Genomic DNA, 16,527 nt, shown 5'->3' on the forward strand with positions numbered 1-16,527 from the left:
AGCAGTTTCTACTGTTGTGCATGTGATCAATAGGTCTCCAACTTTGGCCGTGGGTCGTCAAACTCCCATGGAAGCATGGTTTGGACGCAAACCTTCTATAAGTCATCTATGTGTGTTTGGTAGTGTGGTTATAATTTGACACAGGTACAAGGAAGAAAGAAGCTGGATAGTAGAGGAGAAAGATGTGTGTTCATTGGGTACTCCACTCAAGGTGGTATCGGTTATCGCTTATATAATCTGATTACAAAAACCTTTATGACCAGAAGGCATGTGGATGTACTTGAAGGGGCAAAGTGGGACTGGAAAGATATTCTTAAAAGTGAAAACATGATATATGAAAGCTACCTTGAAGACCCTTTTCCCATAATTCAAGATTGTACACAATCTGATGGTGACAACTCTAATGTTGGGTCCCATGACAACTCTAATGTTGGGTCCCATGACAACTCATCTTCACAAGACATGTCACATAACAGTCTATCTAACCCTACACAACCTACTACACCTACCACAATTTTAAACACAAACCCTTTACCCTCCAGTTCTTCATCCTCACCTGTTGCCACCAACCAAATTACACCTGAAATCACTAATGTACCATCCATTTCAACTGGCTGACGTACACCTAAACCCCCATCATGTGTAGGATCGAATGCTGACCCAAACGAGTCGTTCAGAGGTTAACTCTTGCAATTCAGATGCATAATAATAAGAAAAGCAAGTAGATATAGCTTGTTCTTCTTCCTAACTGCTTGTTGTATTGATTAGAAACGTTTTACAGCTCAAACGTCACACCGGCAGAGCTTCGGCGTGGAATACAATACTACTACTACTTGGATCGCTCCAGAGACCCCTATTTATAGTGGTCTTGGTCCGCTCATATGACACATGTTCATATGAGCGGTCCAGGTCATGGCCACATAAGCGACCCATACATGACCACAAAAGCGGTCCAAGCATGACAAATAAGCGGCCCATGCACCTCATGACCCTATGAGCGGTCCTAGGCTATAACACCTATACAGACTCCTGTTTTCTCGTATTTCGTGCCCTATGCTATACAATATGATGTAAGACTTGATCCTAGACACCTAGACGGAATCAACAGATGTAGTGCACCAACAGACTCCCCCTCAGATGTTGATGGAGTCGCCAACACACCTTGACTGTAAACTTGTGTCTTCAATCTACAGTCTAGATCAGTCTCTGGGCTTTCTCTTTCTCTCTATCTTCAGACTCCCCCTCTCGATTTACTGGCATTCTTTTGTTCTTCAGTAATATCTTCAGGATCATTGTCTGATCTTCACAGGCTTTCAGAATCAATCAACCTGGCTACCTGCACAGTCTCAACCCAGAAATAAATTTCTTTTCACCAATATTTCAAATAACTCTTCACCAACATTAACTCCCTCTCAACTGTCTATGATAAACCACTTGAAGAAGGTTAGATTTAATGAAAACATTTAGATTTCCACAAACACTCCCCCTCAAATTCTGCTCATCATGTTTAGCACTTTGAATTTTAAAAATCAGTTTTCCAATATCAGTTGTCGAAAATCTTTTTGACTTTTTCAAAAATTATGCTAAAACACACACAAAATCTTTTTGGATTTTGAAATGAAGACATATGAAATACAGTAAAGAAAATATTTACAGACAATATTTTTGTGAGTTCGTGCAAGAGAATCATATCAGTTTATGAGACCAATCACCAACACCGTTAAGCTTGATTTCATTATAAGCTTTAAACAATTTACCTAGATTGTCAGTATGTTTGTCCTCTTAAATTCTCAACACAAATTTCAATCGATTCGAGATACGATATTAATGTTTTAGAGACTTAAACTTAATTGTGTATCACTCCACTTGAATATACTCCTGTATCCAGATCCCAAATATTCAGTCTTACAGGTGAGTATACCACAGCTGATATCTGTAAAGGGGTTAAATGCGAAACCGTGAGAGCTCAGGTCAGAACTTCCGTTCAGCAGAGAGATGACGGCTCGACTTTTGGTGGGTCCCCTTTAGAGGATCTTTTTGCATTTCAACAGCAGCGACTATCAATTTTATTGTTTCATCAGCATGCTGAGGGCGAAGCTTATGTTTCAAAGCTTTTAGCAGAAAGTATTATCCGGGGACTAGGTCAGTATTTCCATACAGCAGAAGTCCCGGGATAATACCCCAGATATCACTAAGTATAAAGACCTAGTATCTCAGAATATGGGACCTTTCAAACAAGATTTCGGGGGTTACCCATATATCCAAGAATAGTTACCCACAAATTAAGCAAGTTTGAATTAGGTTTATATCTCGTTTCAATTTACTAAATGTGCGAAAATCTACTGATACATCCGCAGTAAGATTGTTTAACACTTTTTAGACTTTTCAATTCTTTAGCGTGCCGTGATAGTCCACTGATGTACTATCATTTCCTCTTTTTCGCAACAAAACTCATTTTTGAATTTTATCATGTTTTTGGCTTTTTCAAATTTTCAAATGTTTTTGGATTTTTAGAAATTTCCCTACTCCCCCTAAAATGCAAACACATTTTAAAGAAATTTTGAAAACTTCTAGACTCTTGACCTACTAGAAACATAAAATGCAAAAACAAACTGTACAGAAACTTGACAACTGACACTGAAACACATCAAATCGCCATTCACTCGGCATAAACAATCTGAACTCCCCCTATCACAAATCATTTTCTCATTTAGATTTCAAAACACTTAAGTTTGTTTTAATCAAAATGACTTTTCCGGAAAATGAATTTGTGTTGATAACAACCACTTGTAGGAGTATCAATTTTAAGAACAGGGATGTGGTTCATCATCTTGTCTATCTTTTGCCATGAATAGTAAATCAAGTACAATTTAATGTCCCTGATTTACCATTTGCATTTAAGCACCTTCTGTACCACTTATAAATGTAATTACTTCAACGTATCCAAGCATCTCAAAAATTAACCACAATTACCACTTGTGGGATCAAGATTACCACTTGTAAATACCCAAAAACTACCAATTGTAGGAATATTACGTCTACATCACCATTTTACCAATCAAAATGCCAATTCCTGCTTCGCAATTACCCACCTGGAAGCTCCGGCATAGTCCTTTCACCTGTAAAAAAATATCCAAACATTAAACACAAACATTCAAACTTCTCAAATACTAGAAAGATGCCGATTCATGATCCACGATATAAACTTGGGATCTCCGGCATAGTCCTTTGACTATCATGGGAAACAGACTTCCATCCAAGTCTTCTCAGACTTGATGGCTTTCAGTTCTTGAGCTGTAGGGTTGTATGTTGCCTTTTTAGTAGCATAAAAATCTTTGACCCCTTTAGCTCTCCCACTCAACATCTTCCCAAATATCTTCTTAACATTCCCGATTGAATGTTTTCTCGACATCAAATTCATCCTTTTCTTTATAAAACTGATTAGAAATCTCAGTTTTTCCCCCTTTCTTCTTTACTTCCTCAAACTTCAATGATGGAAACTCCTCATCATTCACTGAGATCTTCTTCTCAACCTGTGGCTCTCCTGGCTTTGTGGAACCAGATTCATCGCTGACATTCACTTCACCTTTCTTCGCAACCCACACCTGGTTGTCTTTTCCTTTCTTCTCATACTTGTTCTTTTGTGAACATTCACCAACCTCGAATTTTGAATTCTCAAAAATTATAAGTTTTTCAGTCGGTGATTCAACATCAACAACTTTCTCTTTCATTTTCTGAGAAACTCCCTGTTTTGATTGAACATTTTTTGAACAATTCCATGCAATATGACCAGTTTCATTACATCTATAACAGGTTCTAATTTCTCTTTGATAACAAACATCAACTCCATTCTTCTTTTTCTCAGCAAGAAACTCCTGGTTTGACTGTCTCCAGAACGGTTTCTTCTGTTCCTCCTCAGCGCTTCCACCTGTCACAAATTCAGATTTTGTTTTAGAATTTTTCATATTTTTATAATTTTTTGGTGGAACAAAACCAAGACCTTTCTTTTTGTAGCTACAATTTTGGTTAGGTTTCTTTTGAAAACCAAAACCAGGATTGTTGCCCTTTTTCTTGTTTAGACGTTGTTGAACTCTTGAAGTGTATTTTTTAGGTTTTTCAGTAAGATTCAAATCTTTTATTTCAGAAATAGTAATTTCTGTCATTTTGAAAACCTTTTTGATCATGTCAAAGCGAACACTTCTTATTGGAAACTCTTTATTGTAATATAATTTGTCCGAACCATTCAAAGTATACACAACTTCGAATGTTTCATCATTCAAATCTGCCTTTGACAATAAAAATTCTAAACTATAAGACCGTTTAACCGACGAATTTTGACTGTTGACTGATGACTTTGACCCGCCAGACTCAGATTTCGACTCGGACTCCTCATCAGTATCCAACACCTGATCAACCACCTTTTTAATTAACTCAGACTCATGATCGGTATCGGACGAGGTAAACGTGACATCGATGTTGTCTGGTAAAACGTCAGTTGTGTCAGTTTTTTAACTTTATATTGACTGCTTTCTCAAGTTGCTCCTCATTTGGTTTCCTAGGAGAATACCCATCCCAAATTGGAGGCGGACACTTGTTATAGCTAACAGTCGGTTTCTTACCACAGTCTTTCTTCTTCTTTGGTTTCTCGTCTTGAAAAGCTTCCAATCCTGCAACAGTTGGGTAAACTCGATCAATGAGATAATCAGAAGTAGAATAGCTTAACAATAACCGCCTAATTCTCTCATTTTCGATTTTTTCAGTTTCCAACTCTTGCTTCCATTTGGCACTCTCTTCAATGTAGAAATTTATAGCTTTTTGCTTTGACATTAAAGTTGCATTCATCATTGTCAGCGCCTGCTCTCTTTCTGAGTTTGTTGTTTGAAGACCAGTTACTGTTTTGTTCAACACGTCGTACGATTCCTTCACATAATTGAGATTGAACAATAACTGCTCCTTCTTCTTCTCATAATCGGCTATGATGTCGTCTTTAACTGCACAATTTTTACAAGCTTCCAAGCACTTCTCACACGGCTTGATGACTTCAACAATCTTCTCAACTTCAATGGTTTTAACAACTTCAACCACTTTTTCTACTTCAATCACCTTTTCTTCTTCTTTCACAACCTCAGTAATCTTCTCAGCAACATTCTCAGCAATTTGAATATCACCTTCAGATTCAGTTTGTTGTTCTTGAGCAGCTCGTTTTTCCTTCAGTTTCTCCATCCGTTCTGCAAAATAGAAATGAAAACTATCAGGAGAAAGATGAGTTTTTGCAATATTTATATGTTTTTCTTCCTCATCATCACTGCTGCTGTGATCAGGACTAGGTGACTGATCAAACTGAATAGATTTTTCAGAATCATCATCAGAAACACCAGAATCAGTCGGTGTTTTATCAAATACAACTGCTTTTTCTGAAATAATCTCATTCTGTACACTCTCATCAGAACTCGATAAATTCTCATCTAATCCCTCTGAAATTTCCCCAGATCTTTCAGAAATTTCATCATCAACACTATCTGAATTTTCATCAGACGTAACAGACTGTTCATCCTCACTAGACATATTTACTCCAATCGATTTCATCCAAGTAGTAAACATATCTGGCTCTCGGACAATCTTGGCAATGAAAGCTTTAAACTCACCCTTCTCGTCAACAAACATATCCCAACTGAAACCTTCTGGTAGTTTCTCATCATCTTGTTCAATAATACGTGCTGCTGTGGCTTCGGATGGTATGTAATCATTCCAGCTGAAATCTACCAAACATGCTCTCTTCGGATCTTCAATCTTTCTTCCGTGAGCTGTCTGAGGTTCTTGGGATTGACCGACTTGCTGATAGATAGCTTTACGGTAGTAGTCATCTTTCCCGAATGGATTCTGTGCTCCGCTAGCTTCTCTTCCTTTGCACTCCCTCTTGAAATGGCCTTTCTCCCTGCATCGAAAACAAGTAACTTTAGATTTATCAAAACCTAAAGTAGATACATGAGCGTCAAGAAAGTCATTTCTCCCGGTAATGGTTTTGAATTTCTCAGCCCGACGAAGAACACTAGCAAGACACCACTTGATATCCATGAGTTCCATCTCTTCGGCGTCTATCTGATCGTAATCCTCTTTGGTGAGCATAGGATTTTCGATCCGACCAGCAACAAGTCCCTCATAAGATAACAGAACAGAACCAAGAAGTGCCATATGATCTTTCGCAGTGTCTTCAGAGAAGCTTTGACCTTCTGGAAGGTTGAGAGCTATGTTGCACTGAATCACGTATCCGTTTCCTGTTTTTGTACTCTGAGACTGAAAGCTTGTGTTAGTCTCTTTTGGATTCACACTCAGAAACGATGAAAACCCGCTGCTGCTCCTGTTTGATCCCTGATCAACTTTGTCTGATGAATCTCCAGCACTGAAAGCGGTTTGAATCTTTGGACTTCTTTCAGCTTCAGAAACTGGAACACTACCTTTATAGTACATTTTAACATCCTGTTGACCACTAGGATTATTCATCCTTGCGATCTTTTGCTGCTCAAGATCCTGACTCTCAATTTTCTCAATAAACTGACCAGTTGTTAGTTTATCATAAACACCCGTGTTTTTTAGTATCATCAAATATGTTCCCCACTCTTTCTGAGGTAATGCATCAGCCAACTTACCAACCCATTCCTCACGACCTTTTTCAACTCCTAACATCGATAACGATCGCACTAAGTGGCAGTATCTCTCGATTAGCTTTTTAGTATCCTCTCCCGGCAAACTACTAAACAAATCAAATTCCTTTTTAAGCAATGCCTTCTTGCTTTTGATCATACTTTCACTACCCTCGAATTTTACTTTAAGAGCATCCCAAATTGATTTTGCAGTTTTGTCATGTTGTAGCAGAATGAATATATCTTCTTTAATAGCCTGCTGTAACAAACTGATCATCATTTTCTCTGCTCTGTACATTGCACGTTCTTGTTTTGAGAATTCAGATATCTGTTTAATGACTTGCAACTCTGTTCGAGGCAATGTGTACTTTTCCAATATGCATTCCCACGATCTGAGATGATTTGCCTGAACCCAGTTTTCAAAGCGATCTTTCCACCCGTAGTATTCTTCAATACTCATCAGTTTCGGGGGTTTCTGGGTGGTTCCCGTCTCATTTTCAAGATTCATGGCTTGAGCAATCGCAGCTGGTGATGACGGTGTTGCAAAAGCGTTGTAGAACTCGGAATCCATACTGACTTAACACGTTTTTCAATGAAGATGACAGAACAGCAAACCAGAAATATCCAAATAAGCGAACCAGGTGACTAATGAGCGGTCCAAACAATTTTACCGAATGAGCGAACTCAAATAATATCCCTTCGAGCGGTCCAAACTTTATGTTCGTTCGAGCGAACCAGAGGTTGTACGTTCGAGAGGTCCGAGTTTGATCGAATGAGCGGTTCAAGAATGATCTTTGGAGCGGTCCAGTAACTGTATTTTGGAGCGGTCCAGTAACTGTATTTTGGAGCGATCCAGAAATTGTCTACACGAGCGATTCAGAAACTAATTTGGAGCGGACCAGAACCAAATCTGTACGTATGAGCGGTCCAAAACGTGATCTACGAGCGGTTCATAATGACGTCACTTCGAGCGGTCCACATTACGAACATGATTTGACTGATAAAAATTTCGAATTTTGTCTTCAAACTTTCCAGGGTTTATCTCGATACTATTGCACACAATCTGTGAAAAATTGAGCGAATTTCAACCGTGAAATCTTCCCGAATCAGAAAAAGAAGGTGTAGAAGTGAGAAGAAATGATGAACAACAGCTACAATTTGTAGAAAACCTCCTCCCAAGCTCTGATACCACTTGTAGGATCGAATGCTGACCCAAACGAGTCGTTCAGAGGTTAACTCTTGCAATTCAGATGCGGAATAATAAGAAAAGCAAGTAGATATAGCTTGTTCTTCTTCCTAACTGCTTGTTGTATTGATTAGAAACGTTTTACAGCTCAAACGTCACACCGGCAGAGCTTCGGCGTGGAATACAATACTACTACTACTTGGATCGCTCCAGAGACCCCTATTTATAGTGGTCTTGGTCCGCTCATATGACACATGTTCATATGAGCGGTCCAGGTCATGACCAGATAAGCGACCCATACATGACCACAAAAGCGGTCCAAGCATGACAAATAAGCGGTCCATGCACCTCATGACCCTATGAGCGGTCCTAGGCTATAACACCTATACAGACTCCTGTTTTCTCGTATTTCGTGCCCTATGCTATACAATATGATGTAAGACTTGATCCTAGACACCTAGACGGAATCAACAGATGTAGTGCACCAACATCATGGTTACTTGACTATGAATCTGGTCAAGGTCTATCTGATGAGGAGTCACACTTCACCACTTGTCAATTTGCCCTTAAAGTTAGTGATCCAATCAAGTTCTCTAAAGCTAATACCAAACAAGAGTGGAAAACTGCAATGGTAGAAGAGATAGCTTCCATTGAAAAGAACAAAACTTGGGAGCTGGTTAACCCTCCTGAAGGCAAAAATGTAGTGGGTCTTAAGTGGCTTTTCAAAACAAAGCTTGATGCAGATGGAAAAATTATGAGGTACAAGGCAAGACTAGTTGCTAAAGGATACTCTCAGAAGAAGGGAATCGACTTTGAAGAAACATTTGCTCTAGTGGCACGTTTTGAAACGATTAGATTGATACTAGCTTTTGCTGCTCATCGTGGCTGGTCCTTACATTAATTAGATGTAAAATCAGCTTTTCTTAATAGCGAGTTATCTGAAGATATTTTTGTTGAACAACCGGAGGGGTATGTGGTTCCAGGTGAAGAACACAAGGTGTACAAGCTACACAAGGCGCTCTATGGTTTGAAACAGGCGCCGCATGCATGGTATGAAAAAATAGATGGTTACTTTGCTACAAATGGTTATGTTCGTAGTCCAAATGATCCTAGCATGTATGTTACACTACTACAAAAATACGTATTTGCTACGGTCATATCCGTAGTAAACACCCATTTTGCTACGAATTTACTACGGATTTGGTTCGTAACTACAAGTCCCGTCGCTAAAATACTTGCTATGAATTTTAGCTACGAAATCATATTTTGCGACATTTTTAGCTACGAAAGAGGACGTTGCTATTTTAGCTACAATTTTTGCTACGAAAATGTTCCCTACGGATTCTGCTACAAATTTTTAGCTACCGACCTTCTAGCTATGGAATTTTGCTACTTATTATTTTTAGCTACACAGTTTCTACTACGGATTTGGCTATAAATATTGCTACGTTCTAGCTACAGAAATTTGCTATGTTCTTTGCTACCAATTATGTTATGCAATTTTGCTACTTATTTCATATGATTTTTGTTACGAATCTAGCTATGGATTTTGTCATGTTATTGCTTTGAATTTTGCTACAAATTTTATTCATCACTTATAAAAAAATATATTACTTTTCATTGTTTCCTTTAAACATTATATTCAAATTTCAATAAACATAATGTATCGTACCAAAGATAACTATTCATAGGAAATAAAATAATTCATCCATCTTAATCCAAATATAACACAATAAAGATTATGTAAATTATGAAATTATCCAAAATCAATACAATATGAAAAGTTTTATAACAAATCCAGGATTTAAATATCGACACGATTTAGTTCGTGATGTGCTTTATGATGTCCTTAAGCGGGCAGGGATCTCGGCGAAAAAGGAAGCTCCGGTGAACTTCTTGGCCGATCCATTAGAAGGGAGATCTACCCTACGGCCCGCTGACATTCTTGTTTTTGGATGGGAAGGAGGAAAACACGCGTGTGTTGATTTGATAGGTGTGTCCCCCCTCGTTGGGCTAAGGGACCACGGGTTTGTGGCGGGTCAAGCAATAACTAAGGCAGAGGCGGCCAAAGTAGCTAAGCATGAGAAAGCTTGCATCGAGAATCAGCACGTGTTCGTCCCATTCGCTTTCGATAATTTTGGCGCTCTCGCCCCTGACGCGGTGCGGTTCCTCAAGCGAGTTCAGCAGGTGGTAAGCAGTAACACCGCGCATTTTAAGGGGCAGAATTTTGTGTTTAGCAAGGTAGAGTTTGTTGTTCAGAAGGGGGTAGCGGCGCAACTTGTTGCTCGTCTACCTGCCATTAGTCTGTCATCGTCTCTGTTTTTATTATTCGATACAAATGTAAGTAATATGAAAAAATCAAATTATATTGTTTGTTTTTAGAAGCAAAAAAAAAATCTCTTTAATATCTCCATCACAACGTGGGTCTTTTACTATGTGTTCCGTGTTGCACCTGTAATTGATAAATTGGCACCTGATGACGGGGTTAGCTCAAGACAAAATAAAATAACTAAAATACTTGAGTACTCAAAGGGTTAAAGGGTTCGAAGGTTGAAAAATCGATGAGGTGAAGTAAAGCAGTGCGAGAACAGTAAATAGTCACATCCTCGAAATCACTTCACCAACCCAGCCGCAAAAGCAATGCAGGTCTGCAGAGCACACTCTATTATCCAGGGGTCAAAAGGCTTTGGTAAGCCCCTCACTGCAAGCAGGGTCACTAGTCAAATGCATTCCTCTTTGGGAGATGCCTTCTCCTATATATACGACACTTCATTTACTTCCGGGGACATTCCAGGCCAGCCTTGATTTCCCGAAATCTCTGGCCATACATCATCAGTACTTGCTTCTTGCTTTCTTTCACTTCCAACACACACATTCTGTTTGCTCCTTCATCCGAATCTGAGCACGTTTCAGAAGAGGACCCATAGCAAACAACAAGAACAAACTAGTGAACCTCCTTCCACGTCTTGCAAACGTGGGGGGACCCCACGACCTGCGTTAGGCAAGGTTGAACCTTTCAACCCTTTTGCCTAACCAGCCTAGCTACTATCTTTGGTCTATTATTTGTTGCATCAACAAGATGGCGCCCACCGTGGGGCTACGCCACTATTTTTCTCCGAAAGACCTAGTAGTGTAGCTCCATTCTCCTGAAATCGCCTTGTCAGAAAGTGGATCTCCCGGAGAAGTGAATCAAGTTCCTAACACTTCTACTCCAGGTGCTAGTCAACCCATGCAACTACACCTGCTTCTTTCTCGACACCGGGCGGTACTCCTGTGTTCCTAACTTTTAGTACACCTACTCCGTCCAGATCAGGGGTCCCTTCCCCTAATGTTGGTGTCACTAGTGCCCCGTCGCATGTCGAACTTACCCCGGAAGGGGTCGCCAACAATTTTCTTGAGTTAAGGTCTCTCCTCAACCAGTATGTGGGCAGAGAAAGGGACAAGGGGGTGAGGATCCATCTGGACTATAAAGAACCTGAGCCAACATTGTCTCCTGGACCTCCTATTCCTCCTTTTATATCTAGGGATGAGGCAGGTCCCAGTAATCCCCCAAATCCTAACCCATACCTGTCGGCAAGGCCAAGCCCTACAGCATACCCACTTTTCTCGTCTCAACCTGCTCAAAGGGGTGCCCCACTAGGCCATGCGTTGACCCTTTACCAGCTCCTGCAGTCCCCAGTAACAAGTCTGCCACCTTCAACGACAACTTCATGGGAACAAGCCTAGTCAGTACTCCCTTTAGCACGAAGCGCCGTTATGTGTAACACCCCAAAAACCTACAAGTATGTATATTATGTAGTTAAATAAAAATATAAACCTAGTTAGAATGTAATTTGAAAGAATAACCCAAAAGAGAAGGTTTAGTTAATTAAAGACGAATTGTATAAACTTGAGGGACCAAATAAGGGAAAAGGGGAAAATGATTTTCTTAAAATCAAATATTAACACACACCACACACACTTCAGTGTGTGTGTGTGTCGACTGAACCAAGGGGAAACAAACCCCAAGCCCTCAAGTTCTACAAATTCAGTAAATTGAAGCAGAATTCTTGGTCCAAATCAATGCATGTTTGCATAGAAACGATCATCTAAGCTAGACAAACGATTGGTAAGTCGAATTCCATGATTTGGTAATTTTTCATGAATGGGTTTTGATTTAGTATGAAGCTTTCTTTGAAATTGATTATGAATGTATGTTGGAATTACCTTATAGAGGGCCAAATCATGTTTAATTTCTGATTTAGTTAAAGATTTGTATAAAACCCACTTGCAAATGTGATGATAAGAAGAATCATAAAAGTTCTATGTTAATTGGTATGATGACTAGAATTGGTAGTGTTCATATCAACGGATTATTAGTTAGAAACAATTTATGAATGAAAGTTGCATAGAAAATTATTAGAATTTGATGTTCTTGATGAAGTTGATATGAAATAGTTAAGTTATGCTCATAATACTTGTACTTTATGCTTGATAGGTAGTACGCACGCCAAGTGTTTGTTAAAATGCTTGAAAGAAATAAGTCTCATATTGATGCATTATTACATTGATTAGGACCTAGACAACCTTGAATGATAATGCATATCTTAAGAACGGATTTCAAATATGACATGAGATTAAAGTATGTGAATTCGGAATGTAGGAATAAAAGAAGAAAGTTCAAGTCAATCCGGGTCGCAAGCGAAGGACGGCAAAGGTAAGTTCTTGCTTACATTGTGTTTTAGCATGTAATGTGGTTATATCCTATTGTTCAATGGTTGGAATTGTTTTAATTGGGACATGTTGATGTGAGCCGTATATGTAAATTATATAAGAGTCGAATGAGTTAAAAAGGGTAGGATGAGAAGTTTAGAGGAGCTTATGTCCGAAAGAAGGTTTAAAAGGCTTACTTGTGGTCTATACTTGTAATTGATGTCGTATGAATTTTGTAATGAGAATGTCTAACGGTTTGCTTGTATGTAGGTAAATCTACTTGTTAAATGGCGTCACTCGGATCGAACACACTCATGAAGCACGCTTCCGCAAGGATATTAGCTTGGGTCAAAACTTTTGTTAAATGTACTTTTTGGTAAAATGGGTCTTTTGTAAGTAACAAAACTTGTTTGTTGTTAGATGTCGAACTCGTAGTCGAAGACAATGTTAGTTGTTTATGAATGTTGGGTTGTAAGTTAATTTAACATCTTCTAGTTAGTCATGCTATGGTTAAAATGCAGAAGTTTTGCTTATGAATTATTTGACCCGTTCGGTAATTTTGTCGAATGAAGCTCGTTAGTGTCTTTTATGTTTTGGCCCTTACAAGTTGGTATCAGAGCCTAGGTTTGAGAGATTCGAGTAGGCTGTGGTGCTCGAACTCAAACCGAAAGCTCTGGTGAAAGTGTGTTCGATCCAAAGCGCCACGCAAGTAAGTGATTTAAAGATTTTATGCTTATAGATAGAAATGGGATTGGGTTATGGTTTAGTTGCTAGTATAATATGGTTGGGAATGTTAAGGTGCTCTATGGAAGGTTTCGGGGCTGCCCGGGACCATTTCGGGTTGGAAATAGGGGCTGGGAATGAGAATTTTGGTTTTTCAGCGCCTGCACATCAGAAAGGCCGTCGGCGACGGACCCCTATACCGTCGGCGACGGTACCCCTTCACCCGACGGCTTATGTTCCTGCCTACGGGCTAAAGTCAGCGACGCAACTTTCTGGGGACCGTCAGCGACGCACACCTGTGCCGTCGGCGACGGCCCCTCCCTGTCTGCTTTTCCTGAATTGTTTGTTTGTTATGTAAGGACCTTTAATTCAGTCTTAAATCTTCGTTTAACCTAAAGAACACTTCAAATTGTTTATGAAGCTAAGAATTTAAGATAATTCACATGTTTTAATGACGAATGTGTAAAAGAGCGGAAGTCATGTATATAAAAGAATGAAGTAACTAATGTCTTAGAATGTTGTAAGGAAAGATTTAAGAAGTTTATGACTTATGAGGATGAGTTATTAAGAATGAATAGTATATAGAACGATGAGGAGAATGAATGTGATAATACTTGACACGAATGTTTATTTGTAGATGGCAAGTGGAGGAAATACGCATACTACCGAACGTATAACTCGAGATGAGTTAAACAAGATGATTTCCGATGAAGTAACGAAGGCAATTGATTCAAATGTTTCAAGGCTAGCACAAGAAGTGGAGGGTCAAGTATTAAGTACAGTGGAGAACATGGTCACTAGCAAAGTAGAGGAGTTGAAAGAGATGATAACGGGGATTCAAGGCAAGAAGGAAGTAACCTTTCATGCTTTTCACAGCAGATAGCCGATTATGACTTCCAGACAAAAATCAAGATGCCAGCCCACATCAGAACATATGATGGGACGGAAGATCCTGAAGACCATCTTCAGATCTTTACCGGTGCCGCAAGAATCGAGAAATGGTCAAACGCTGAATGTTGTTTGATGTTCATGCAAACCCTTGTGGGATCAGCAAGAATCTGGTTCAATGACTTACCTGCTCGAAGCATTCGAAGCTTGGACGATCTCAGCAAGGGGTTCTTAGCCAATTTCTCCCAACAAAGGCGGTATATCAAAGATGCTACAGTGATTTTCCAGATCAAGCAAAGAGATGATGAAAGTCTTCGAGAGTTCATAAAGAGGTACAAGAAGGAAGGTCTAACCTATGTGGGAGCAGATGAAAAAATGAGGGTGGCTGGTTTCATGAACGCCATTACATCTAAATACCTCACAAGGGATTTCAACAAATCTTTCCCCAAGACTTTGGAAGAAGCTCTCGAAAGGGCTGAAGCCCACATTCGAGGAGAGGAGGAAGTAGATATCAAAGAACAAAGAAAAAGAGGAAACAGTTGACGAGGTAGCAGCCCAGCCAGAAAGAGAGGAAACTTTAACTCCTATGATAGACGCCAAAAGGGTTCAGACCATCGAAGGTCTGAAGGTCGCAACCCTCCTAGCAGAGAAAAGGGGATGAGTTTCACACCTCTCACCAAAACTCCTCAAGAGATCCTAGCAACAAAAGAAGTCAAGTAAAACATTTGGCCTCCTAGGCCTCTCCCCAAAAGCAGAAAAAACGAGAACTCCACACAATATTGTGAATTCCATGAAGAAAAGGGCCACCACACCAATGATGGCTTCCAACTTAAGAAAAGAATTGAAGAAGTTGTCAAGTCCGGAGAACTTGCTCACTTGGTGAAAGGAGTAAGGGACAAAATGGCCGAAGTGAAAGGCAAGGAAGTCAATATGGTAGATTTTGATGGAAGGGTTCCACAAAAGAGACCACGGTTGGAAGCTTGGGAGCTTCAGTGTGTCTGTTTTCCCCCGACGGAGAAAGACCCTCTTTCAAATCCTCTCGTAGTAGAGGCAACGGTGGGAACATTACAAACAAGTAGGGCATACATAGACACTGGGGCAGCTACTGAAATTATGTTCAAGAAATTCTTCAACCGCTTGAGCAATGAAGAACGTTCAAGGATTCAACCCTCTGGAACCTCCATAAAAGGTATTGCTGATATACCCCTTAAGCCTTTAGGGCAACTGACGCTTAATGTTCATTTCAGCGAAGGTCAAAAAGAAAGAATTCAACCACTTACCTTTGTGGTTATCAATATTCCCTCAAACTATGATGTGATCATTGGGAGGCCAGGACAGTGTGCGTTTTACATGGTTGTGTCCATCGGCCATGGCACTGTTAAATTTCCCACCGAAAGGGGAATGGCAACCTTTCAACCTTCCCAGGAAGCCTACATGGTTGAAGGTGAAAATTCCAAAAGCGAAGAAGACAAGCAAAGGCTAATCATAAATCCTAAGTACCCTGAGCAAAGAATAAGGGTCAATCCAAGCCTCTCACAAGATACCCTCTGATATCTCGAAAAGTTGGTAACACACTACAGCGACGTCTTCGCTTGGTGTCCGGAGGATATGACAGGAATTCCTCGGAACATTGCCGAGCACGAATTAAGAATACCACCGGATGTCAAGCCCGTGGTTCAAAAGAAAAGAAGTTTGGCACCAGAAAGAAGTTTGGCTGCATGCCAGGAGGTTGTGAAGCTTGTGTCAGCCGGCATTCTCCGAGAAGTCAAGTACCAATCATGGGTTGCAAACCCAGTTATGGTCAAGAAGCCAGACAACTCTTGGAGGATGTACATAGATTTCAAGGATCTCAATAAAGCTTGTCCCAACGATTGCTATCCATTACCAGATATTGATCTCAAGGTTGACTCCCTCACCGGCTACCCTTTCAAATGCTTTCTAGATGCTTACAAAGGGTATCATCAAATACTCATGGAAGAAGAAGACGAGGAAAAGACGGCATTTCACACCGATAAGGGAATCTTTTGTTACCAAAAAATGCCTTTTAGCCTCAAGAACGCTGGAGCAACCTACCAACGTCTAGTGGACAAAGCCTTTGCAAGCCAAATCGGTAAAAACATGGAAGCATATGTTGATGACTTGGTGATCAAAAGCAAGACGGAATATCAAATGCTCGATGACATTCAAGAAACTTTCAAGAACCTAAGAAAGGTTAACATGAAGCTCAACCCTGAAAAATGTTCATTTGGGTTTGAGGAAGGCAAGTTCTTGGGCCATATCGTTGGAAAACAAAGCATCAAAGCTAACCCAAATAAGGTGAAAGCTGTTTTGAAGCCAAACCACCAAAGACCAAGAAGGAGGTTGAAAGCTTGAATGGGAAGCTTGCTGCCTTGAAGC

General features: G+C 39.9%; 1 protein-coding gene and 1 long non-coding RNA gene across 2 annotated transcripts; both read left to right on the forward strand.

Moving 5' to 3' along the window:
* The first annotated feature begins 11,775 nt into the window (after window positions 1-11,775).
* On the forward strand, window positions 11,776-13,076 carry LOC110938664. Its single transcript, XR_002591567.2, has 3 exons — window positions 11,776-11,935; window positions 12,470-12,523; window positions 12,790-13,076. It is a non-coding gene; the product is annotated as an uncharacterized LOC110938664 (long non-coding RNA).
* Window positions 13,077-14,154: 1,078 nt separating this feature from the next.
* On the forward strand, window positions 14,155-14,673 carry LOC110942864. The gene has a single exon (XM_022184624.1). The coding sequence runs from the start codon at window positions 14,155-14,157 to the stop codon at window positions 14,671-14,673; it is 519 nt and encodes a 172-aa protein (XP_022040316.1).
* The last annotated feature ends 1,854 nt before the right edge of the window (window positions 14,674-16,527 follow it).

This window comes from Helianthus annuus, chromosome 6 (genome assembly GCF_002127325.2).
Source record: "Helianthus annuus cultivar XRQ/B chromosome 6, HanXRQr2.0-SUNRISE, whole genome shotgun sequence".
NCBI lineage: Eukaryota > Viridiplantae > Streptophyta > Magnoliopsida > Asterales > Asteraceae > Helianthus > Helianthus annuus.